Genomic DNA, 26,994 nt, shown 5'->3' with positions numbered 1-26,994 from the left:
TACCCTCTCAGATTCCGGGGTCCGTTACTGTTCCCCAATGGAAAATGGTAAGCAGAAGCTGAAAGCTGGGGAAGCAAAGTTACCAACGAGCTGCTACTCCCAGGAGTGCTGCGACCAAATGACAAGACCACCACTTCCTTTTGCACAGTTGCCAGATAAAGACCACTCGGGGATGGGTAAATACCGAGGGAGGAAGAGGGTATGTAATAAATATGGTATTGGATTGGAGATGCTTTTTATCAGGGTCAGATCTCAGTTATTGAACACCATCAGCAGCTTGTATTTACACACAGCACGCCCCAGGTCTGAGGGAAGTGCACAGGATTCAAGAGGAGGGTTCAGATTGGATGGGCTCGATCTAACAGCATTGATAGAACAAGGTCACGGGACAGGGACATTAACATAAAGCACTGACACTGGGGATTACAGGAAGCTTTTGGAATGGCTTCCTGCATCAATGGCCCTTTGAACCGTATCATCTGATTGGTCAACGGCACTCTCATGGCCGAGACAAAACACATTGTGGGAGGGAAGACTTTCAAGCAGGGACTGAATAAGACAGAGACTTTGGGGAGGGGGGGGCCTGACAGAGCCAGAAGGATGGACATTAGGGGGATCAGACTGGTATCGACTGATGTTGCTGGGGTTTGATCCTCATCCGGCCCGGAGTGGATAGGAGGATGGCCATTCGGCCCAGTGTGGATAGGGGGATGGCCATTCAGCCCGGTTTGGATAGGGGGTTGGTCATTCGGCCTGCTGTGGATAGGAGGATGGCCATTTGGCCCGGTGTGGATAGGAGGATGGCCATTCGGCCCGGTGTGGATAGCAGGATGGCCATTCTGCCTGGTGTGGATAGGGAGATGGTCATTCAGCGTAGTGTGGATTGGAGGATGGCCATTCTGCCCCAACCTGAGGCTGAGCTCCTCAGGTGGAAGATCGAAGAGATTTGGACAAAAGGAGGAGGAAGGGGGACCTTTCATGGCCAGGTCAAGAAACACCTGAATGGAAACAGTGCCACAGTGAGAGTGGGAGGGAGGGGTGGGGTGGAATAGGCTCCTGGGTGTCAGAGTGGGTGGGGTGATGGATTGGGTAGGGGTCGGGTGTCAGTGGTGCTGGGGTGTTGGTGGGGGTGGGGTGTCAGAGGGGGTGGAAGGCATCGGGGGGTTGGTGGTTGAGGTGTCGAATTGGTTCGGGCTAGGGTGTGTACGGGTAGGGGACGGAGTGTGTGTGGGGGTGGGGGTGGGTTGTTGGGAGGGGGTGAGGGTGCAGGGAGGCGGGGATAGGGTGCCCGTGGGGGTGTGGGTATCGGAGGGGGGGTAGGGTGTTAGTGGGGTGGGGGTGTCAGGGTGGGTGTCTGGGGGTGGCGAGTGAGGTGAGGTGTAGGAGGGGTGGGGATGTGATGATATTGCAATCCAATCAGAAATGTTGAAGAGTGAAATGATTCTCACCTGACCTGGATCATTCACAATTTTAAGGAATGTCCCCGAAAAGTTAGGAATCCGCTCAGTGAGGTGGGGGGGGCATGGTCTGGAATCATGGTGGGGGCAGGCTCAACTGAACTGAGGCACTCAAGTGGGCGTTGGAGGCTCAGTTAGCTCAGTTGGCTGGACAGCTGGCTCGCAATACAGAGTGACTCCAACAGCACGGGTTCGATTCCCGCACTGTCTGACTTTACCCTGAAGGACTCTCCCCTCAGCTGAGGCATGGTGACCCTCAGGTTAACCCTCACCCCACCCAGTCATCTCCCTGTAATGAGAGAGAGCATTTGGTAAGAATATGGCAATTACCCTTTTACCTCAAGAGGGTATTGGATGTTTTTTGGTTTGGATCGAGGAATTTGGGGAGGAGGAGGAGGGAATAATGCTGGAAAACTGGACCAAATAATTTCTTTCTCTGCCATAACAATTCCGTGATTGTGTCTGGGAATACGGGCAAGTGCGGTTCGGAAACAATAAAGGATGTGCACCTTGGAAAGTTTGGAGGTCTGGTAGAAAGGGTCACCAATCCTAATAGCATACCATGTGAGACAGGAAAGGTCAAAGGTGAAGAGCGAGAGTGTGTGAGAGAGAGAGAGAGAGAAAATGGGCAATGCGGCATCAGCCAATGACTTACCGCAGATGCACTGGCCGACAGCACATAATTGCGAGGCCTAGTCTCCTGAAAATCAGGTGTCGCCTATAAGGCGGGAAGAGATTTTACACACAAAGAAAACCATGCTACATCTCTGCAGACAGCTGCTTTAAAAGACAAGGATCACTTCAAACTTGAAAAGCTCTAAGTAGGTAAACCACATGCTGGAGATGTGCAATGGAACTGGGGGAATCCAGGTCAGCGTCACTGACGGGACAGCAAACAGCGCTGTGTTCATCACAACCAACCAATCAACTGTGGATGGGGCTCTTTCCACAATCAATACACACACTCACTCACACTCTTACACACACACTGACAGGCATACACACACACTCACACAGACAGACACGCTCACACATGCTGACACACACACACACACACACACACACACACACACACACACACACACACACACACACACACACACACGTCATGGAGCCTTTGTTGATACCAAGTGGATTGAATCACAGGCTTGTTTTAATATTTACAGATAGCTTACACATCACTGCTTCAGTCTCAACTTTGACTGGTCAATCCAGCCCGGGATTGAGTCATGGAACACAACGGGCCACACTCCTGCTGGTCCCTGAGCTCTATCATCCTGCAGCTCAAACAGAGGTGGGAGGGATGAACCTTCACCTCCCACCTCCCACCCCATCATGGCAGGGGGAGCTGCCACGCTGAGTATTTTTCACCACAGCATTTATTGCCTGGACCTAATTGGCCCTTCAGGAAAACATGGTGGTGAGCTTCACTAATGGGGCTTTGGAGAGACAGGGCTGCCATTGGGAAGGCAGTTCCAGGGTTTTTGACTCAGCCACTTTGAAGGAACAGCAGGTGATAATAATTCCAACTCTGTAAGGTGTAGGATAGAGGGATGGGGAGGGGTGTGCTTACTAGTGCTGTCTAACATGTGTCATCCCAGGTGGGAGCAATATTCTCAGATTATGGGGGTGAGGACAGCTGGAACAGTGGCACCCATTGGAGGGCTCTTCCAAAGGGTTAGTATAGGCACGATGGGCTGAGTGAGCTCCGCCTGTGCTGTAGGATTCTTGACATCCTTGCATCAACCTGGGACTGGCCTCTTTGCTCAGGGCTGGCAGAAACATTAGGAAAGCAGGTTTTCATTGGAGTGATTACTCAATCTGCACAGTCAACATCCTCCCTTCCCCCAGCACTCCTCCACCACCTCCTCCTCGCCCCTATCCTCCCCACTGTCGCATCAATACTGCCCCCTCCACACGTCACATCAGCTCTGATGAAGAGTTGGCTAGACTCAAAACGTTAGCTTGCTCTCTCTCTGTCTCCCTCTCTCTGAATGCTGCCTGACCCACTGTGATCTCCAGCATTTGGTGTTTTCAGTAAAGGGTCAGAGGTTTGGAAGGTGTGGGGGGGGTCTTTGGTGAGACAAAAAGACCAAGGGGAAGAACGGGGGATGAAGAAATAGAGGGAATGAGGAGGAGGAGGTAAGTGATCGTTCAGCTCAGGAATGACTGTGTTTTTCTCAACTCTTCCTCGGAGCATTGCAGTCAGGGGGTAGGAATCTCTGGGAGTGAGAAGGCTGACACTGTATTCCCAAGACACTTGTCCACTGAGTAAACCCATCTCAGTGCCTCCCTGTGTGTCCTCACTCTCACATCTCCAGTGTTTCCCTAGAGTACTGCGGCCAGCCTGAGACAGAGCATTGACCAAGTTAAAAATCTCACAACACCAGGTTATAGTCCAACAGGTTTATTTGGAAGCTTTCGGAGCGCGGCTCCATCATCAGATGATTGTCACAACCACCTGAAGGAGCAGCGCTCCGAAAACTAGTGCTTCCAATTAAAGCTGTTGGACTATAACCTGGTGTTGTGTGATTTTTAACTTTATCCACCCCAGCCCAACACCAGCATCTCCACCTCAGAGCATCGATAGTACTTCTTTTTTAAAATGACTTACAGGGAGCTGGATGCTCAGAGTTGCTAAAAAGAAAGGGATGGAACACCTCAATGATTTTAAAAGCAGATTCAGGAACAAAAGTGATTGAATGAATCAAAAGTTCCCAGCACATCTCCAGCTCCTGCACTAAACCTAACAGCAGACACACACACACACAGAGTGGGACAGTGAACCCATCACTCCTACAAACACAGCAGGGACTGTTTCTGTGCAAATCCCACCAGTCCATCAGGCAGTGAATGAAGCAAAACTGTTTGTGTTAACCGTATCTATAAATCCTACTAGAATATTACAGGAAACCAGGTCAGGGAAAGCAGCAGTTCAATCAACAAGTACTCACTTCTCCCTCACACTGCGCAGAAGACAAGAGAAAGAACATTGGTCAGTTAGAACCTCCGCGCACATTTGAGCTCACAACACCGAGTTAAAAAGAGCAGAACGTTATTTAGTAATGAAGGCAGACATGAGAGAGATTGATTCATTCATGCAAGCACATTAACGCTCCCAGTGTGAACAGGTCAGCACAAGAATGGCTTGCTCCAGTTTCCAGTTGCAATTTGAGGTTTGACAGCCGTTTTGAAACCAGGGAGAGTTAATGGATTATAGAGAGGGGTTTGAAAATAGAGTCACATACTGCTGCCTTCGCCTCAGCTGCCTTCGCCTTCTTTAACCGGGCCTTACACGCGTCCAGGTCCAGGCGTCTGTTTTCCAGGAGTCGCCTCTCCTTCTGTAACAGAGAGAAACCAAGGCACAGAGAGAGAGAGAGAGAGAGAGAGAGACAAAGAGAAAACACCCTCCTTACTGCACCCTCGCAAATTCATTATCACACACTTCAGCGATTAGAACCGCAGGGACGTTAGTGCACAGGAAGAGACCGTTCAGCCCTTCTTGTCTACACTGCCCATGCCGTTCCCACTTTCCAGTAGCTGGTCCTTGCCAGTCTCAGCACTGACCCTCCCACAGTGCGGCACTCCCTCAGCACTGACCCTCCGACAGTGCGGCGCTCCCTCAGCACTGACCCTCCGACAGTGCGGCACTCCCTCAGCACTGACCCTCCGACAGTGCGGCACTCCCTCAGCACTGACCCTCCGACAGTGCGGCACTCCCTCAGCACTGACCCTCCGACAGTGCGGCACTCCCTCAGCACTGACCCTCCGACAGTGCGGCACTCCCTCAGCACTGACTTCCGACAGTGCGGCACTCCCTCAGCACTGACCCTCCGACAGTGCGGCGCTCCCTCAGCACTGACCCTCCGACAGTGCGGTGCTCCCTCAGCACTGACCCTCCGACAGTGCGGTGCTCCCTCAGCACTGACCCTCCGACAGTGCGGTGCTCCCTCAGCACTGACCCTCCGACAGTGCGGTGCTCCCTCAGCACTGACCCTCTGACAGTGCGGTGCCCCCTCAGCACTGACCCTCCGACAGTGCGGCACTCCCTCAGCACTGATCCTCTGACAGTACCCATTCCCTCAGCACTGACCATCTGACAGTGCCCATTCCCTCAGCGTGGCGATCGCTCAGCACTGACCATCCGACAGTGCGGCGCTCCCTCAGTGAGTTGGAGGATGTGGGAAATTCAAGGACACCATAATATTTCAAACTGCTTCTGAAAGTCTGCAGTCTGATGTCAGCTACAGTGCGTTATCGTCAGGTAAATCCCTTCAAACTCACCGAGATGGTCTTCCAATCTCCTTCCAGAAAGTTCCGTAGGGGGGTGAGGAAGTTGATCATGGAAGACTGGATGAAATCCCGGTCAGCAGCTCCCAGGTGTCTCTGGGCCTCACCCACCTTGATCAGGGTGCTACCTGAGAGGGGACATTCATTATTGCACAGTGTTACACCATAACACCAGTAAACACAGTGGCAGACCTAGGCCATTCAGCCCATTGAGTCTGCTTCTTCATTCAATGGTTGATCCGATAATCCTCAACTACACTTCCCTGCTGGTTCCCCATAACTCATGATCCCCTTCCTGATTAAAACCCTATCTCTGCCTCAAATATCGAACCCTGCCTCAGTGGCCTTTTGCAGTAAAGACAGTCACTCCCCTCTGAGAAAGCAAGTTCCTCCTCAGCTCTATCTTCAGTGTGCTGGCCCATTACTGTGCGATGGTGCCTGCTGGCCCCAGACTCTCCCACAAGGGAACATCCCTGCACCTCCACTGACAAGCCCCTTTCAAATAGAGTCACAGCACAGAAACAGACCCTTCTGTCCAACTAATCTACGCCAACTATGTTCCCAAACTAAACCATACCTCCCTGCCTGCACTTTGCCCAGATCCCTTCAAACCTTTTCTATTCCGTGCAATTCTGGTCTCCTTCCTATCGGAAAGATGTTGTGAAACTTGAAAGGGTTCAGAAAAGATTTACAAGGATGTTGCCAGGGTTGGAGGATCTGAGCTATAGGGAGAGGCTGAACAGGCTGGGGCTGCTTTCCCTGGAGCGTCAGAGGCTGAGGGGTGACCTTATGGAGGTTTATAAAATTATGAGGGGCATGGATAGGATAAATAGACAAAGTCTTTTCTCTGGGGTCAGGGAGTCCAGAACTAGAGGGCATAGGTTTAGGGTGAGAGGGGAAAGGTATAAAAGAGACCTGAGGGGCAACTTTTTCACGCAGAGGGTGGTACATGTATGGAATGAGCTGCCAGAGGATGTGGTGGAGGCTGGTACAATTGCAACATTTAAGAGGCATTTGGATGGGTATATGAATAGGAAGGGTTTGGAGGGATATGGGCCAGGTGCTGGCAGGTGGGATTAGATTGGGTTGAGATATCTGGTCGGTGTGGACCAAAGGGTCTGTTTCCATGCTGTACATCTCAATGACTCTATTATCCAAATGTGTTTCAATGTTGTAACTGTACCTACATCCAGCACTTCCTCTGGCAGTTCATCTCTCACACACACACACACACACACACACACACACACACACACACACACACACACACACACACACACACACAAAACATTGTCCTTTTTAAAATCTTTCTCCTCTCACCCTAAAAATATGCACTCTCGTTTTGAACTTGGCCCCTAGGGAAAAGACCCTTGTCATTGACCTTATCTATACCCCTCATGATTTTATAAATTTCAGAAACCTCAATTGCCTATGCTGCAGTGAAAGAGGTCCCAGTCTTTCCCATTTGGTTTTCTATCTCAAACCCTCTGTTCCTGGCAACATCCTGGTAAATCTTTTCTGAACCCTCTCCAGTTCAATTCCTTCCTATAACAGAGTGACCAGACTGCACAGAAGACCTCTCACCAACGTGATGTCCCAACTCCTGCACTCCAAAAGTCTGACCAACGAAGGCAAGCATGCTCAATGCATTCTTTAATTTTTCATTCATCCTAAACTCCAGTGAGCACAAGCCCAACCTACTCAACCCCTCCAGGTAAGACAGTCCCAGAATCAGTGTATTTTCTCTGGACTAACCACTGGGCCAGTATATAGTCATAGATTCATAGAGATGTACAGCATAGAAACAGGCCCTTCAGTCCAACTCATCCATGCTGACCAGATATCCCTACCTAATCTAATCCCATTTGCCAGCACTTGGCCCATATCCCTCTAAACCCTTCCTGTTCGTACACCCATCCAGATGCCTTTTAAATGCTGGCAGCTCATTCCATACACACCACCCTCTGTGTGAAAGTTACACCTTAGGTCCTTTTTATATCTTTCCCCTCTCACCCTCAACCTATGCCCTTTAGTTCTAGTTTAGGGATATCACCAAGAGAAACACTATAACTATGTTCTAAATCACAGCTGCTAATCGTTTCCTTCCTGTTCAGCAGTAAACCCCAAGTCTGCCTCTTGACTGTTTCACCCATTCCCTCACCAAATCCCGCACAAACACATCCTGCACCCTCAAAGTTTCCATCAATTGTTCGAAGTCACATGACACCAGTTTATAATCCAACTAGTTTATTTGAAATCACAAGCTTTCGGAATGCAGTCACTTGATGAACCATGTCACCTGAGGAAGGGGCAGCGCTCTGAAAGCTTGTGATTTCAAATGAACCTGTTGGACTCAAACCTGGCGCTGTGTGACTGTGGACTTTGTGCATCCCAGCCCAACACCCACATTATTCACCCAGTTGTGCTGATGTTTGCAAAAGGAGGTATCAGAGCGCTCAATTAACTTGAAGCAACCTTTTGAAACTTAGAGAGCTAATGGAGATCCTTTAAATCAGATGCTGTCTAAACTTAATTCATTATGCAAATCAAGTCAGTAAATGGATAGAAAATCAAAAGTTTTGACTGACAAAGAAACCCAGGCGTTCACATTAACAAAAGTGTTTTGTTTTTGGCAGGAACAATTCCAGCTCTCCCCCCCCCCCCCCCTTCAGTGTAAGTAAAAGGAACTGCATCTCTAGGTCACTGCTTCAAAACCAGCTATCTCTCAAACAATCTGCAGTGTTTTGAACCATCCTGGACGTGCCTGTATAAATACAGTTTGGAGGAGCCGGTGTTGGACTGGGGTGTACAGAGTTAAAAATCACACAACACCAGGTTATAGTCCTCGAGTAAAAAATGAGGTCTGCAGATGCTGGAGATCACAGCTGAAAATGTGTTGCTGGTTAAAGCACAGCAGGTTAGGCAGCATCTCAGGAATAGGGAATTCGACATTTCGAGCATAAGCCCTTCATCAGGAACGAGAGTGTATGTGTTGGCTACTCTCTCTCATTCCTGATGAAGGGCTTATGCTCGAAACGTCGAATTCCCTATTCCTGAGATGCTGCCTGGCCTGCTGTGCTTTAACCAGCAACACATTTTCAACCAGGTTATAGTCCAACAGGTTTAATTGGAAGCACTAGCTTTAGGAGCGACGCTCCTTCATCAGGTTATAAGCTTGTTCTCCACAACCACCTGATGAAGGAGCAACGCTCCAAAAGCTAGTGCTTCTAATTAAACCTGTTGGACTATAACCTGGTGTTGTGTGATTTTTAACTCTGTATAAATACAGCAGTTATAACAGCAAGCTGCAAGATAGGAATGCTGGGTAAGTAACTCACCTCCTGACTCCCCAAAGCCTGTCCACCATCCACAAGGCACAAGTCAGGTGTGTGAGGGAATACTCCCTACTTGCCTGGATGGGGGCAGCTCCAACAACACTCAAGAAGCTCGACACCATCCAGGACAGAGCAGCCCCCACTTGATTGGCAACACACCCACAAACATCTACTCTCTCCAACACCAACACTCAGTGCACTATCTACAAGATGCATTGCAGAAATTCACCATGGCTCCTGAGACAACACCTTTCAAAGCCAAGCCCACTTCCATCTAGAAGGACAAGGGCAGCAGATACATGGGAACACCACCCCCTGCAAGTTCCCCTCAGAGACACCCCCAATCCTGACTTGGAAATATATCACCATTCCCTCCATCATTGTTGCTGGGTCAAAATCCTGGACCTCTTTCCCTATGCATTATAGGTCTACCTGAAGCCGCAGGGGTACAGAAGGGGTGTTATTGATGGAATACAGAGATCCTGTAGCTGTCTAGAAGGTTGCAGAGATAGGGACGGGGCGTGGGCACGGAAAACAATGATGAGATTTTCAAACCGAAATGTGGTCAGACGTGGGAACCATGTGACTCTGTGACAGTGAGTGGTTTTCACTCTGGACTTTTTGAAGCTCAAATCTAGAGACACTCGTCCTAGGAAGTGGGTATAATCCAACAAACGTCTATCCCGTGAGGTAGCAGTGAGTTTGACAGCATTGTCACAGAACGCACCACTGCACTGGAAAAGGAATAACTAAACAAAAAATAATTAGCTCCAATTGGACTCAGATGAAATCTACGTAAACACTCATTGGTACTGACGGAGAAATCAATAGGACACACGCTGTGTTCCATTAACTCAGATCGTCATGTTTCTTTATACCAAACATCGCTTGTGTCTTGTTAGGAGACAGAAAAGAGAAGGATTAATGCTCCTCTGTCTCCCACACCCCTCCTCCCTGACCTCCTCTACTCTCAATCCCAACAACTCCCTCTCCCTCCCCCTCCCCCACCCCTCTGTTCTGATTAACTGGACTCGAAAATTCAACTGTTTCTCCCTCTGCAGACGCTGCCAGACCTGCTGAGTTTCACCAGCACTTTCTGTTCTTGTGACAGATGTTCAACGATCCGATAAATGAAGCACTGGTATTTCTCTGAGTCCACATCAGTGACACACACACACACACACCCACACTCACAGACACACATACACAGACACACACACTCACAGACACACATACACAGACACACACACTCACAGACACACATATACAAAGGCACATACACACACACATATACAAACACACATACACACGCTCACATATACACACACTCTCCTAACCTGCAATCTTCTTCCTAACCTCTCCGCCCCCACCCCACTCCGGCCTATCACCCTCACCTTGACCTCCTTCCACCTATCACATCTCCATCACCCCTCCCCCAAGTCCCTCCTCCCTACCTTTTATCTTAGCCTGCCTGGCACCCTCTCCTCATTCCTGATGAAGGGCTTATGCCCGAAACGTCGAATTTCCTGTTCCTTGGATGCTGCCTGACCTGCTGTGCTTTAACCAGCAACACATTTTCAACTATACACACACATACACATGCTCACATATACACACACATACACACACACACTTTCTGATAGCTTGCAGCAAGTATCTGGTTATCTCCAGATTGGACCGATCCAAAGGTCTGGTGGTTTGGCCCCCCCCCATCTGCCAACTCGAAGCCATCAATAGCTTGCTCATCACACCCTTGCCTCCAGTTCGCTGACCAGGTCTCCGAATGCCTCAAGTTTAAACCCTAATTGTGGCCTCCTCTCTCCCTATCTCCAATCGCTGCAAATCCCCTCACTCCTCCGCACCCCCCCCCCCCCTTCCCAGACTCTCAATCCTTCTCACTCCAGCCCCATTTAAAACCGACATCTTCCCATTTCTCCACCGTCAATAGTCAAATATCAATCTCTGTCATAGATATCTACGCTGAAAAAGACCCTTCAGCCCATCAGGTCTGTGCCAGTCAAAACCAACCACCTCACTATTCCCATCCCATTTCCCAGCATTGGCATCACCAGTGCACATCTAAATCCCTCGATGTGACCAGGGTCTCAGCCTCTCCCGCCCTTACAGGTAGGGAGTTCCAGATTCCTCACATCCCTCTAAACCCTGTATCCCTTCCCTTAAATAGATGCCTCCTGGTTATTGATCCTGCCGCCAAAAGGGAAAGATTCTTCCTGTCAACTCTATCCCACCCCTCATCAGTTTATAGCACTCAATAGGGTGGCACAGTGGCTCAGTGGTTAGCACTGTAGCCTCCCAGCGCCAGGGACCTGGGTTCGATCCCAGCCTCGGGTGAGTGTCTGTGTGGAGTTTGCACATTCTCCCCGTGTCTGCGTGGGTTTCCTCCCACAGTCCAAAGTTGCGCAAATTGGCCATGCTAAATTGCCCATAGTGTTCAGGGATGTGTAGGTTAGGTGCTTTAGTCAGGGGTAAACAGTGAGCAATAGGGTTGGGGAATGGGTCTGGGTGGGATACTCCTCACAGGGTCAGTGTAGACTTGTTGGGCCAAATTCCTGATGAAGGGCTCATGTCCGAGACATCGATTCTCCTGCTCTTTGGATGCTGCCTGACCTGCTGCGCTTTTCCAGCAACACATTTTCAGCTTGTTGGGCCAAATGACCTGTTTCCACACTGTAGGGGTTCTATGATTCAATAATTTATCCCCAACCTGCCTCATTTCCACTCTCTCTTAATTCTCCTCCTTAAATCCCTCCATCTTTCTCTCGTATCTCCAAAAGCCATTAAAGAACACCCCTTTGCTCCCAGTCCCTATCACCTCACACCTCCTTTGATGCCCATACACCTCAGGCACACTTTTACTGGTTAAGACGCCTGTTGAAGGTGCTACACGAGTGGAAGTTGTTGTTGAGTTCCCCTGGACTCAAGGGGCCAAGCGGCCTCCTGCCAATTGACAAGGTTCTGGTGTCAGTGAGACCTACCCCAACACTGGGCAGTGCAGAGTCAGGGGTACAATGGAGACACTTTGGAGAAATCTCTCCAACTGGAAAAGAGAGTAATTTTTCAAACTGAATAAAGAATATGAAACAAGATTCAACTTCTCTCTCTCTCTCCCTCTCTCACACACTCATTGTTTTTGTCAAAGTGCTCTCAGGAAAATTAAGGTTAACTCAACTTCATAACAAAATGTTTCAGGTTCACTTCTACAAAGTCTGGCAGCCGTCTCGCTGTGGCTGGAAGTGCCACGGCCTGTCAGTAACTGTGCCTTAGGGACTTCCTTTTTGTTAGTCGTGAAATAAAACGGTAGCAATTAATCCTCCCAAATGTCACCAACTCACACAACTCTGCTCACTCCATTAATAATATATACACAGCCAGTCTCTAGGACCTTTGATGAAGTACATAGGGAGAACCTCTCGGGAACTAGAATTTGCAGATTTATGTGATTGGCAAAGGGCAAGGGGGAATTATGGAGAATTATGTTTTAACGCAGCAAATTGTCACAAACTAGAAAGGATGACGGAAGCAATTCTACTTTCAAAGCTGATTAAATAATTGAAAAGGAGAAAACCGCAGGGCTATGAGAAAACAGCACGTGGGGAGGGCAGCTCTGACTGACAGATCAATGGGCCGAATGGCCTCCTCCTGCGCTGTATCATTAACTCATAGGAACAGATGTAGGCCATTCAGCCCATCAAACCTGCTCCACCTATCAATGAGACCTTGATGTGGAGGTGCCGGGGTTGAACTGGGGTGGACAAAGTCAGAAGTCACACGACACCAGTTACCTGTCCTAAACCAACAGGTTTAGAAATTCACCTGATGAAGGGGCAGTGCTTCAAAAGCTTGTGATTTCAAATAAACCATAACCTGGTGTCATGTGACTACTGTCAAATGAGATCTTGGCCGATCTGATAATCCTCAACTTCACTTTCCTGCCTTTTCCCTATACCCAATAATTCCCTTCCTGATTAAAAACCTGTCCATCCCATCCCTGACTATACTCAATGAACCGGTCTCGACAGAGCTCGGAGATAAGGAATTCCACAGATACACTACCCACGTGAGGGAAGAAACTCTTCCTCATCTCCATCTTTAATGTGCGTTAAATTGTTCAATCGCTTACACACGCACTTACACTTGAGGTCCCAATCATACAAAAACAAAATAACTGGAAATCTGAAAGCAAAACAAAACATGATGGACATACTCTGCAGGTCAGGCAATGGAGACTCCGAGGGAGACATAGAGACAGAAAGTATAGAGAGAGAGAGAGAGAGAGAGAGAGAGAGACACAGACAGACAGACAGAGTGAATAGATAGAATGAAAGACAGAAAGTAGAGAGATAGAGAGAGAGAGACACACACAGACAGAAAATAGAGAGAGACATACACACAGACAGAGAATAGAGACAGACAGACAGACAGGGCCAGAGACACAGACAGAATGAGAGGGAGAGAGAGACAGAGAACAGAGAGAGAGAGAATAGAAAGAGAGATAGAGAGAGAAAAAAAAGAGTTAACATCTCACTTCATCATCCTGTGTCAGAAAATTCCTAATTTAAATGATGTAAAGTTCCAAATGAATAATAAATAACCTTCCAGGGCAGGATCCTGAGAGAGGATGGTTTTGGCTGAAGTTCAGGGTTGTTGGTTGGTTTACTGAGCCAGTTCATTATTTTATAAATGTTTTGTTTCCCTCCTGGGGGCCATCTTCAGTGCTGTATAGCCTCTGGATGAAGGTTGCTCTCTCTCTCTCTCTCACTATACAATGTCCCATTGAAGACCTGAACCCTGGTTAGCTGAGGATGAGCGTCCTATCCCTCAAACAGACAGGGACTGTCTACTAAGGAAACCATTGGAATCTCTACAACAGCTTCCATGAGGAATGGGGTTTCACAGGTTACAGCTGAAGAATAACTACCTCAGTGAGAAACAAAACATCGAGATACAATCAGCGAATCTTCATCGATTCATCCTTTTAGCTACTTAGCCAGGTTTAACATCCAATACTCTGAATTATATTTCTTTATTCACATTTTGGCAACACATGTTTGTGCAGCAATGGGAATTTTCACATATTTGTATATTTTTACCAGTTTTGCAAGAGTGGATTCTATCAATAATATTAACTCCTTAGTTATGTATAAGTCACACAACTATAATCAACATGAAAGAAGACCCTTCAGCCTATATTGTCTGTACTGGTCGTCAAACATCCACCTATTCTAATCTCATTTTCCAGCACTTAGAGTTATAGAGATGTACAGCACGGAAACAGACCCTTCCGTCCAACTCATGCATGCTGACCAGAAACCCAACCTAATCTAGTCCCATTTACCAGCACTAGGCCCATATCCCTCTAAACCTTCCCTATTCATATAACCATCCAGATGCCTTTTAAATGCTGTAATTGTACCAGCCTCCTCCACTTCCTCTGGCAGCTCATTCCATACACACACCACCCTCTGTGTGAAAAAGTTGTCCCCTAGGTCCCCTTTATCTCTTTCCCCTCTCACCTTAAACCTATGCCTCTCTAGTTCTGGACTCCCCCACCCCAGGGAAAAGACCTTTCCTATTTACTTGTCCCATAGCCTGGAATACTGTGGGATTTGAAATGCTCATATAAATGAGCCGAGAGTTTGCCTCTGCCAAACGTTCAAGCAGGGTCTTCCAGATACCCATCATCCTCTGGGTGAATTCTTAGATTCCTCAAATCCCCACTAACCCTCCTGTTCCTTAAAACTGTACCCTTCCTGCTGCCCGCACATTTTGATTTACTAACTCCTCTAAGGGGAAAAGTTTCTTCCGATCTACTCTGCCTGTGCCCCTCCAAACTCTGTATACCCCAGTCAGCTCCCCAGCTTTCCCTGTCCTACGGGGTACAACTCCAGCCTCTCAAGTCTCTCATCGCTCAAGTCCAGGCAACATCCTGGTAAATCTCCTCTGCAATCCCTCCATTGCAATCATATCCTTCCTACAACATGGCAATCAGGAACTCAAAAAAATCCTTCCGGTTAATTTGTTTATAGATTTGCTCATAGTCAAGTACATGTTAAATGTGAATTAGGTTCTTTTTACCTGGTAAGCCCTGGGTTATAATGGCAAGGATGGGTGAAACATTATACTCCAAGCTTAACAAATGTGTGAAATCACAGCGGGTCAGGTAGCATCCATGGCGAGAGAGCAAGTTAACGTTGAGTCTAGATGACTCTTTATCAGAGCACCTGAACTCGAAACGTTAACTTGCTCTGTCTCTAGGATGCTGCCTGTGATTTCCAGCATTTGTTGTTTTCAGTACAGATTCCAGCGTCAAATTCCAGTAATTTGTTCCTCACCAGTCGTTCCTCTATAACATGATGGTTACATTCTTGTGCAACCCCGCATCATAGAGAAATCACGCTTTAGAAACAGCGCTTAAAGTGTTGGCGATGTACTAAACGTGAGCTGAAAAATGTGTTGCTAGAAAAGCGCAGCAGGTCAGGCAGCATCCACGGAGCAAGAGAGTCGACGTTTCGGGAATGAAGGAAGGGCTCATGCCCAAAACATCGATTCTCCTGTTCCTTGGATGCTGCCTGACCTGCTGCGCTTTTCCAGCAACACATTTTTCAGCTCTGACCTCCAGTATCTGCAGACCTCACTTTCTCCTAGATGTAATAAGCGTCACAACCAACACACGTATTAAAAGTTCATACTTAAGAAACAGAGTCCCCAGTTCGCCAAATGTGTTATACTGAGTTCACCTTATAGCAGGCTGATCTGTACCTAACAAATATCTGTTCAGATCATGGGCAGGATGTTCTCCCCCCGCTCTCTCTCTCTCTCTCTCGAGTTGGTGAGGATAGATAATAATTGGGGCAACACTGAACTAAAGTAAAGGACTGCGGGCGCTGGAAATCCAAAAGGGAAACAGAAATCGCTGGAGAAAGTCAGCAGGTTTGGCAGCATCTGTGGAGACAGAAAGCAGAGTTAATCTTTCGGGTCCACTTCTGAAGAAGGGTCACCGGATCACTTCCAGGATCATCACATCAGCCTGTCACCTCTCCAAAAAATGGAGTGCAGGTTCATAGCTCCTTGAAAGTGGAGTCGCAGGTAGATAGGATAGTGAAGGCGGCGTTTGGTATGCTTTCCTTTATTGGTCAGAGTATTGAGTACAGGAGTTGGGAGGTCATGTTGCGACTGTACAGTACATTGGTTAGGCCACTGCTGGAATATTGCGTGCAATTCTGGTCTCCTTCCTATCGGAGAGATGTTGTTGAACTTGAAAGGGTTCAGAAAAGATTTACAAGGATGTTGCCAGGGTTGGAGGATCTGAGGTACAGGGAGAGGCTGAACAGGCTGGGGCTGCTTTCCCTGGAGCGTCGGAGGCTGAGGGGTGACCTTATAGAGGTTTATAAAATCATGAGGATCATGGATAGGGTAAATAGACAAAGTCTTTCCCTGGGGTGGGGGAGTCGGGAACTAGAGGGCATAGGTTTAGGGGAGAGGGGAAAGATATAAAAGAGACCTAAGGGGCAACTTTTTCACACAGAGGGTGGTACATGTATGGAATGAGCTGCCAGAGGAAGTGGTGGAGGCATTTAAGAAGCACCTGGATGGGTATATGAATAGGAAGGGGATATGGGTCAAGTGCTGAAAAATAGGACGAGATTAGGTTAGGATATCTGGTCAGCATGGACGAGTTGGACCGAAAGGTCTGTTTTTGTGCTGTACATCTTGATGGCTCTGTGAACATTCTCTCTCTCTCTCTCTCTGATAACATTCAAGAACTACTATAAATTTGACAGAATTCACTCTCTGGCCTGGGTCAATGGATGCCAGCAGAAGCAGGCCTCATTTCAGATTTGTTTCCTGCTCTCTCCTGAAGTGCCCAGATATTAATAATTCAGCAAAGAGCTGGTAACTGCAACTGGCCAAGCTGCAGACACTGTTTAATGAAAATGACACAGGTCAAGCATCAACCTTTCAGTTTTCTTTCCCCTTCAAACATTAAAAGAGCTGGAAAAATCAGAGAAGTCAAAATACTCCCTCACTTGAGAATTAAACCAAGACCCTGTCTGCTATGCTGCAGTACTTTCATAGAATTCCACAGGGTGGAGAGAGGCCATTCTGCCCATCAGGTCCACACGTGCCCTTCCGAAGAGCATCCCATCCAGACCCAACCCTCTACCCCTGCACTCCCCATGGCTAACATAGCCTGGCCCACACATGGACACTTGTCCACTGCTAATCCAGCTGACCTGCACATCTTTGGACTGTGGGGGGAAACCGGAGCACCCAGGGGAAACCCACGCAGACACGGGGAGAATGTACAAACTCCACACAGTCAGTCGCCTGAGGCTGGAATTGAACCTGGGACCCTGGCGGTGTGAGGCAGCAGTGTTAACCACTGAGCCACCGTGCTGCTTTTAAAGAAAAGCAGGGAGATCAGGGTCTTGTTCAATACTGATCCAGCAGCTGTGTCACTTAAAAAGCAACTGAGCTGGACACGCTGCTGTCTGCAGGATCCTGCTCTCTGTGGGAGCTTGCTGTCTGTGGGATCCTGCTGTGTGCAAATTGGTTGCTGGATGTATTTGCCTTTTATCGGGATCATTGGAAAGGCTGGCATTTGAGGCTCATTCAGCTGAACATCTCCCTGGGACTGTGTCAGAGGGCAGTCAGGAATTATCCCAGTTGCTGTGGGTCTGGAGTCACCTGTAGGTAATGACAACAGAATACCCTCCTCAAAGGGCATGAATGAACCAGGTGGGTCTTTACAATCATCACCACCACTCAGAATCAGTTCTCAAATCCAGATTTTGCAAATGGTACTTTCCCAAAACTGAGAAGATTAAGAAGTTTGGTTGGTTTTCAAAATATCTTATTAAAAGGAACAGATGGGATAGATGCAAAGAGAGAGAGAGAGAGAGAGAGAGAGAGAGAAAGACAGAGAGAGAGAAAAACAGAGACAGAGAGAAAGAGAGAGAGAGAGAGAGAGACAGACAGAGACAGGGGGAGAGAGAGAGATGGGGGGGGGGGGGGGGGAAAGAGAGAGAGAGAGAGAAATCCATTTTCTTGTGTTCAGACATCATCTACAAGTTAGGTTCAGACCTTCCAGGAACGTAATTGAGAAACAGAAATGATGGTGGAAATAGAGAACTCCCTTCCACAAAGACCTGTTGTTGCCTGAACAGAAATTATTCAAAAATATGAAGGGATCGATAGTGAACGGGCTGCCAGTTTTGATGTCATTGAGGAGCAGAACTGGCTCGAGGGGCTGAATGGCCTCTTCCTGTTCCTATCCTTAGTGATCACCGGGCAGGCATTGCAGAGGGCAGCAGCTGACAGAGAGAGGCTTTGCAATTGAAGAACTCGCGTAGTGAGGGGTCAGGGCTCCCTCCCTGGGCAGTTCCTGAGTCTCCCTCACTGCCGCTGAGGCACAGAGAGGGGAGGACCAGGGTAGTGTTCCCCTCAGTCCTTGGCAAATAAAGAGCCAGGCCCAGAAAGGAGCAAGTAGAGACACAGGGAGACAGGGAGATGGGAGGGAGAGAGGAGAGTTAGAACACAAGCACTGAGAGAGAGAGAGAGAGAGAGAGAGAAAGAAAGAAAGAGAGACCGCAGACCGACTGAAAGAAAGAGGGGAACAAAAACAGAACGAGAGAGGAGAGTAAAAACAAAAGATAACAAGATGGGGAGGGAGAGAGATAGAGGTCAGAGAGGGTCTGGAAGAAGGAGGCAGACAGTGAGAGAGTGAGACGGGGAAGGAGAGAGAGAGAAAGACAGAAGGGAGGGAAAGAGAAGAAAAGTGAGAATGAGAGAGGGGAGCCCAAGTGTGAGGGAGCGGGAGTGTGAGGGAATGTGAGGGAACCCGAGTTTGAGGGAGCGAGAGTGTGAGGGAGCCCGAGTGTGAGGGAGCGCGAGTGTGAGGGAGCGCGAGTGTGAGGGAGCGCGAGTGTGAGGGAGAGGGAGTGTGAGGGAGAGGGAGTGTGAGGGAGAGGGAGTGTGAGGGAGCCCGAGTGTGAGGGAGCCCGAGTGTGAGGGAGCCCGAGTGTGAGGGAGCCCGAGTGTGAGGGAGCGGGAGTGTGAGGGAGCGGGAGTGTGAGGGAGCGGGAGTGTGAGGGAGCAGGAGTGTGAGGGAGCGCGAGTGTGAGGGAGAGGGAGTGTGAGGGAGAGGGAGTGTGAGGGAGAGGGAGTGTGAGGGAGAGGGAGTGTAGGCAGTTTCCATCCACTGTTTCCTGTCCTGAGATCCTCCAGCAGTTATTAATAACAGTCCCTTGGGGAACTGACATCGGGACTGCCACAACAAAGTCAAGACCCGAATTAATAATTCAAGGTGGAGATGACACGATGAATAAAATAAATGTGAAAGTGTAACATTCTGTTTGTAGCTTTCAGTTTAAACTGAAGATAAAAGAACAAAAAGGACAGAATAGATTCTGGAAACACATGAGACTTCCATCTCTCTCTGGAGTGAACAGCAAGACAAATGGGGAATTCTATCCCACCCTCCCAGGGTCCGTCATTACCAAGTGTTTCAATGCAAATTTTCCTTCGTGGGACATGGAGGTGACTCTGAGTTTACAGGCCAGAGACAGTCAACCCCCAGGCCACTGACCTCAGACCTCTCCTCCCCCTGCACAGTGACCTCTGACCCATCCCCCACCAAACCCCCAGGCCACTGACCTCAGACCTCTCCTCCCCCTGCACAGTGACCTCTGACCCCCCACCAAAGCCCCCAGGCCACTGACCTCAGACCTCTCCTCCCCCTGCACAGTGACCTCTGACCCCCTTCACCTGACCAAACCCCCAGGCCACTGACCTCAGACCTTTCCTGCCACCTGCACAGTGACCTCTGACCCCCCCCCCCCCCCACCAAACTCCCAGGCCACTGAACTGTGACAGCGAAACGGTGAGCTTTGACCCTAGACCATGGACTTCTGACCTCCCTCACACCCACCCCTTTGCCAACCAAAGTGACCTCTGACCCTTCCCCACACAGTGAGCCCCAACTCAAAGCCAGTGACCTCTGACCCCGAGGCCAGTGTCCGCAATCCCTGACGTCAATGACATTTAATCTGTGGGGAATGACCTCTGATCCTTTGACCAGTGCCCAGTGCTCCGAGGAATGTTGTCATTGTGTGAGGACAGGTTTTGGAATGCCTGGCACCATTATAAACAGGAAGGGTTCACAGAGACATGGACCAAACGCTGGCAAATGGGACTAGATAACGTTACAATACCCGGTCAGCATGGACGAGTTGGAGTGAAGGGTCTGTTTCCGTGCTGCCTGACTCTTTGACTCTTTGACTCTTAAACACATACACGGTATCCAACAGGGAGCAACGCCAGTACAGCTCAACTGTGACCTCAGCAACATTATAAAGGTATTAGATTAGATTAGATTACATTATTTAGAGTGTGGAAACAGGCCCAACAAGTCCACACCGACCCGCCGAAGCGTATACCACTCACACCCATACATTTTACCCCTTCACCTAACACTATGGGCAATTTAGCACGGCCAATTCACCTGACCTGCACATTTTTTTTGGACTGTGGGAGGAAACCGGAGCACCCGGAGGAAACCCACGCAGACACGGGGAGAATGTACAAACTCCACACAGAGAGTCGCCTGAGGCGGGAATTGAACCCAGGTCTCTAGCGCTGTGAGGCAGCAGTGCTAACCACTGTGCCACTGTGCCGCCCAAGGAGTAAAGGAGGGAGCTGGCCCAGTGAGGTGTGAGTCTCAGCCCCTTAGCTGCAAATGTGTTGCTGGTCAAAGCACAGCAGGTTAGGCAGCATCTCAGGAATAGAGAATTCGACGTTTCGAGCATAAGCCCTTCATCAGGAATAAGAGAGAGAGAGCCAAGCAGGCTGAGATAAAAGGTAGGGAGGAGGGACTAGGGGGAGGGGCGATGGAGGTGGCCCTACCCCACCCTGCTGGTGGTCCAGCCCGGCCTGGCCACACCCACGTTCAGAGTATTACAGCCCCTTGCCTGTCCCTCACAAACCCCTATCAGGGGCAACTGACCTCAGTCAGAACACTGCAGCTGACCCCAGAGCTCTAGCACTGAGACTGTGTCCCAGCTGCTTGGGTAACAGATAAGGAACACAATGTTTATACATTCAATCTCATCCCCAGGCAGCCTTGACACCAGACAGAGACTCTCTGTCCAACACTCCCACATGTCAATCCTGCACTTCCACGGAAAGCACTCAGACCCCTGGACCCATTGGGTCACAGTGCCACCGAGAACATAATCCAGACTGACACCTCACGGTGCAGTACTAAGGAAGTGCCGTACTGTTGGAGGATCAGTGCTGAGGGAGTGCCGCATAGTCGGAGGGTCAGTGCTGAGGGAGCGCCGCACTGTCGGAGGGTCAGTGCTGAGGGAGCGCCGCACTGTCGGAGGGCCAGTGTTGAGGGAGTGTCGGAGGGTCAGTGCTGAGGGAGTGTCGGAGGGTCAGTGCTGAGGGAGTGCCGCATAGTCGGAGGGTCAGTGCTGAGGGAGCGCCGCACTGTCATATGGTCAATGCTGAGTGAGCGCCGCACAGTCAGAGGGTCAGTGCTGAGGGAGCGCCGCACTGTCGGAGGGACAGTGCTGAGGGAGCGCCGCACTGTCGGAGGGACAGTGCTGAGGGAGCGCCGCACTGTCGGAGGGACAGTGCTGAGGGAGCGCCGCACTGTCGGAGGGACAGTGCTGAGGGAGTGTCGGAGGGTCAGCGCTGAGGGAGCGCCGCACTGTCGGAGGGACAGTGCTGAGGGAGCGCCGCACTGTCGGAGGGACAGTGCTGAGGGAGCGCCGCACTGTCGGAGGGACAGTGCTGAGGGAGCGCCGCACTGTCGGAGGGACAGTGCTGAGGGAGTGTCGGAGGGTCAGCGCTGAGGGAGCGCCGCACTGTTGGAGGGTCAGTGCTGAGGGAGCGCCGCACTGTCGGAGGGTCAGCGCTGAGGGAGCGCCGCACTGTCGGAGGGTCAGCGTTGAGGGAGTGTCGCACTGTCGGAGGGTCAGCGTTGAGGGAGTGTCGCACTGTCGGAGGGTCAGCGTTGAGGGAGTGTCGCACTGTCGGAGGGTCAGCGTTGAGGGAGTGTCGCACTGTCGGAGGGTCAGCGTTGAGGGAGTGTCGCACTGTCGGAGGGTCAGCGTTGAGGGAGTGTCGCACTGTCGGAGGGTCAGCGCTGAGGGAGTGGGCACTGTCGGAGGGTGAATACAGAGGGAGTGCCGCACCTTCAGACATGAGACAATTAATTAAAGTCCAATCTGTCGTTTCAGGTGGGTAAAGAGTTTTTCCAAGTTCTCCTGAGTGATGGGAGCTCTGTAAGGTGTGGGTGAGGGGAGATCAGTCATGTTAACTACTCCCTGATGTCATCAGTGGTGAAGGGACACCCCACCGTTGCCTCTGTAAGATGGTGGGGTTTCCATGGTGATGGTCAATGTTAGGCCTGTTAAAATGCCTCACAAAGCCAAATACTGGATCAGTGGTGCTGGAAAAGCACATCAGTTCAGGCAGCATCCAACAAGCAGCGAAATCAAAAATATGGAACGCTTCACGAATTTGCGTGTCACGAATTTCCAGCACCACTGATCCAGAATCTGGTTTCCAGCATCTGCAGTCATTGTTTTTACCCAAAGCCGAATAGCCAGCTGACCCTCTCAGACAATGGCTGTAAGAACAGATCCCGTGTTGCGGAATTCCAACAATCGGGAATTATCCAGGGGCTGAGCAGCATGATGCCAGCAGATTGGAAAGTTCACAACATAAAATAAAGCTCTTCCCATTCTTCAATCACCAGGTGGGAGCAGAGCAAAGTTCCTCAGTGGTGTGACATCACACTGTTTACCTTTGGGGAGGTTAATGAGTCACAGATTATAGCTTTCCTAAAGACATTACTCAATTTGTAAAATGGGCTGTAAATTAATAGATTGTCTGAGAAGAATGTTAATAAGCGCTCGAATCCCGGCATAGACAGAGGTCTCTGGCTTCAATATTGGAATAACATTCCCTAGACGGCCAGGACTAGCTCATTTCAAAACTAACAGCTCCCCGTTCCAACCCCCACCACTCTGAGCTCAGCAAGTGTAGCTTCAAGCATTCCCTGTCAGATAGTGGGCCCCGATAGAGTCACCTCCTTGAGTAGATGCCACCCAAGGGGACTGTGAGTCTATAACTGGCCTTTGGGAGGCTGGTAAAGGGAGAGCTGCACAGGATTCAGGCCATTCTGCCCCACAGGCTCCCTGTCGACAATCAATAAACTGTTTCCAAGCATTTGCTCACAGCAAGCTCCCACACACAGCAATGCGACCATCGATCAGTTTCCCTTCCACTCAAACATCACATCGGAAAGACAGCACAACATGCAACAATGCATGATTTGGAGATGCCGGTGTTGGACTGGGGTGGACAAAGTTAAAAATCACACAATACCAGGTTATAGTCCAACAGGTTTAATTGGAAGCACACTAGCTTTCGGAGCGTCGCTTCTTCATCAGGCGATAGTGAATTATCTGATGAAGGAGCGTCACTCCGAAAGCTAGTGTGCTTCCAATTAAACCTGTTGGACTATAACCTGGTGTTGTGTGATTTTTAACTTTGCAACAATGCAGCACTCCCCCGAGACTGCACCAGCCTTGGCATCTAGTGCACAAGAGGGATTTGAACCTGAATCCTTGACCTGACAGAAGTTTATCAAATAATGAGGGGTATGGATAGAGTTCAGGGTGTTTGTCCTCTCCCCAGGATGGGAGATTTTGACACTAGGACACACATTTTTAAGGTGAGAAGTGAGCAATTTTTAAAAAAAAAAGATATGAGGGGCAAATATTTTACACACAGAGTGGTTCACATGTGGAATGAACTGCCAGAGGAAATGGATGTGGACGCAATTACAACGTTTAAAGGACATTTGGATCAATACATGGATAGGAAAGGTTTGGATGGATATGGGCCAGGAGCAGGCAGGTGGGGCCTGTTTGATTTGGGATTACGTTCAGCATGGACTGGTTGGGCTGAAGGGCCTGTTTCAGTGCTGTGAGACTCAGAGATAAGTGTGCGACCCACCAAGTTGGAACTGACCCTGCACAACAAGGAGCTGTTCCAGACAGATACCTGCCCACTCGGCCAATATACTTTACAAACAAACTGCCCAAAATATCTCACCGTAAGGAGTGCCCGGACCGAATTCACTGGCAGCTTCGATCATGTACTGCCCTAACAATTCGCCGTTGGTGATCCGGGAGGGAATCTTACGGTCAAGCTTCTCATAAAGGAATTCCTCAATTCGGGCACCTGGAGGCGGGGGGAGGAGGAGGAGGAGGAGAGAAATGACGTCAGTCCTGGTTTTGTTAACAATATGCTCAAACAAACATTTACCCCCCTCCCCCCTCCCGAGATCAACAATCTTCCCCCAAACCCCCAGTGTGATAACGGACCTCCAATTGAGGAGTTATGCACATCCTGACTGGCGCCACCTTCAACACCTACCTCCCCCACCACCTTCAATATCCACTGACGCTTAACTGCCCCAAAGTCAAGGGTAGTTAGGGATGGGTAAAATATGCTGGACTAACCAACAACACCCACATGCCATGAAAACATAAAGACAATCATTTGAAGCAATCTCCAAATTTCTGATATGAAAACATAAAGCCTTAAAGTGCTCTCATACTCAAATCCAACCTGGGTGGAGAGAGGTCATTAATTTTGCCACGTATGATGTTGTGTCCTAGTAAATGAATCAAGCCCCATCTGTATCTTTAAATCCCATCGCACGTTGTCTTCATTGCTCGGACTTTTAGGAGTTGGGAAGTCAGGTTGTACAGGACATTGGTGAGGCCTCCTCTGGAGTACTGTGCCCAGTTCTGGTCTGCCTGTTATCAGAAGGATATTATCAAGCTGGAGAGGGTTCAGAAGAGATTGACCAGGATGTTGCTGGGAATGTAGGGTCTAGAGTTATCTAGAAAGGCTGGTTAGGCTGGGACTTCTTTCACTGGAGCGTGGGAGGTTGAAATGCGACTTTGTAGAGGTTTATAAAATAATGAGGGGTATAGGTAGAGTTAATGGTAGCTGTCTTTTCCCCAGAATGGGGGTTACAAGACCCGGGGGGCACATTTTTAAGGTGAGAGCAGAAAGATTTAAAAAAGACATGAGGAATAAATGGTTTACGCAGGGGGTGACTCACGTGTGGAATGAACTTCCTGAGGAAGTGGTGGATGTGGGTACAATTACAACCTTTAAGGATAAGGAAATGAAGGTTAGATTCCCTACAGTGTGGAAACAGGCCCTTCAGCCCTACAAGTCCACATCGACCCAGGGCTTTTGCCTGAAACGCCGATTTTCCTGCTCCTCGGATGCAGCCTGACCTGCTGTGCTTTTCCAGCACCACTCTGATCTAGACTCTAATTTCCAGTATCTGCAGTACCTACCTCCACCCTCCAAAGAGTCGCCCACCCAGACCCATTTCCCTCTGACTAACATATCAAACACTATAGGACAATCTCCCATGGCCAATTCACATGACCCGCACATCTTTGGACTGCGGGAGGAAACCAGAGCACCTGGAGGAAACCCACGCAGACACGGGGAGAATGTGCAAACTCCACACAGACAGTTGCCTGAGGTTGGAATCGAACCGAGGTCCCTGGCGCTGTGAGGCAGCAGTGCTAACCACTGAACCACACACAGGAAAGGTTTGGAGAGATATGGGCCAGGAGCAGGCAGGTGGGACTAGTCTAGTTTGGGATTATGGTTGGCATGGACTGGTTGGACTGAAGGGTCTGTTTCTGTGCTGTACGACTAGATGCACAGGAGAGTGTAGGTGTGTTCGTCTGTAATGGAAAGAACCAGAAAATCACGAGTGAAATCCCGCTATCTTCAGTGAATCCATTCCAGGAATTCTCTGGTAAACAGTGATATTCATTAATATTTCAGACTGCAGCCAGAGGCAGAGGAAGTTAGTTTTCCTTTCAAATGTTTTTCTTTATAATCACAGATAAGTGAAGATTAGATCCACAGTGAGTGATAGGACAGCCAGTAATTCTGTGCAAACGTGCAGGGACAAGTCTGGTGGGGCTATATTGAATCCAGTTTATCTGTGCACACAGCAAGATGTGGAGTATTGTATTAACCTTATCACTGATTTCATTCAATCCCCTTTTGAACCATAATTGCCTGTGGCATGTTAAATGGAATGGAACTAGAGTTCTCCTGCGGCTATGGTACAGAGTGGATGATGGTAAGGTCTTGTCCATTGGATTAACTCTTCAACACAGCTCTTCAGTCACACTCTCAGCATCCCATAATCAACAGGTGGTTGTCATGTCAACAAAAGCAGATATTAAAACAATCTTTCCCATGATTATGAAGAAAAAAAATTTGACAGGAAAACTTATTCCCTGGAGTGGAAGGTACACACACACACATCTCGGATCGTGTTTTCAGGATCCTCGTGGGGGAGGGGAAGCAGCCCCAAGTCATGGTCCACATAGGCACCAATGACATAGGTAGGAAGAGAGATAGGGATTTAAGATAGAAATTCAGGGAGCTAGGGTGGAAGCTTAGAGCTAGAACAAACAGAGTTGTCGTCTCTGGTTTGTTGCACGTACCATATGCCAGTGAGGTGAGAGGAGTTGAACACATGGCTACATGGCATGAGGAAGGGTTTCGGATTCCTAGATAATTGGGGGTCATTCTGGGGTAGGTGGAACCTCTGCAAACAGGATGGGCTTCACCTGAACCGGAGAGGTGCCAATATCCTGGGATGGGGGAATTTTGCTAATGCTCTTCAGGTGGGTTTAAACTCATTCGGCAGGGGGATGGGAATCAAAATTGCAGTTCAAGTATACGGGAGGTTGAGAGGAGTGAGGTCAGAAAGGAGGTTTCAAGGTTGCAAGAGTTCACCGCCAAGCAGGAAGGTGATT

At 49.2% G+C, this 26,994-nt stretch overlaps 1 protein-coding gene across 3 annotated transcripts in view; it reads right to left on the bottom strand.

Moving 5' to 3' along the window:
* The window catches only part of sh3glb2b (SH3-domain GRB2-like endophilin B2b), a 120,812-nt gene that overhangs the window by 32,969 nt on the left and 60,849 nt on the right, over positions 1 to 26,994 (bottom strand). For 2 of the 3 annotated variants that reach the window (XM_060841566.1, XM_060841565.1), the window contains exons 3-6: positions 24,236 to 24,364; positions 5,742 to 5,875; positions 4,706 to 4,798; positions 2,113 to 2,175 (exon numbers count right to left, since the gene is read on the bottom strand). In XM_060841566.1, coding sequence (XP_060697549.1) covers positions 2,113 to 2,175; positions 4,706 to 4,798; positions 5,742 to 5,875; positions 24,236 to 24,364 — 419 coding nt within the window. The remainder of the gene's footprint in view (positions 1 to 2,112; positions 2,176 to 4,705; positions 4,799 to 5,741; positions 5,876 to 24,235; positions 24,365 to 26,994) is intronic. The other variant, XM_060841567.1, reaches the window with a different exon arrangement.

The sequence above is a fragment of the Hemiscyllium ocellatum genome, chromosome 21 (genome assembly GCF_020745735.1).
Source record: "Hemiscyllium ocellatum isolate sHemOce1 chromosome 21, sHemOce1.pat.X.cur, whole genome shotgun sequence".
Classification (NCBI taxonomy): Eukaryota; Metazoa; Chordata; class Chondrichthyes; order Orectolobiformes; family Hemiscylliidae; genus Hemiscyllium; species Hemiscyllium ocellatum.
Note: the sequence above shows the minus strand (reverse complement) of the source record. Positions and strands in the feature narration are given on the sequence as shown.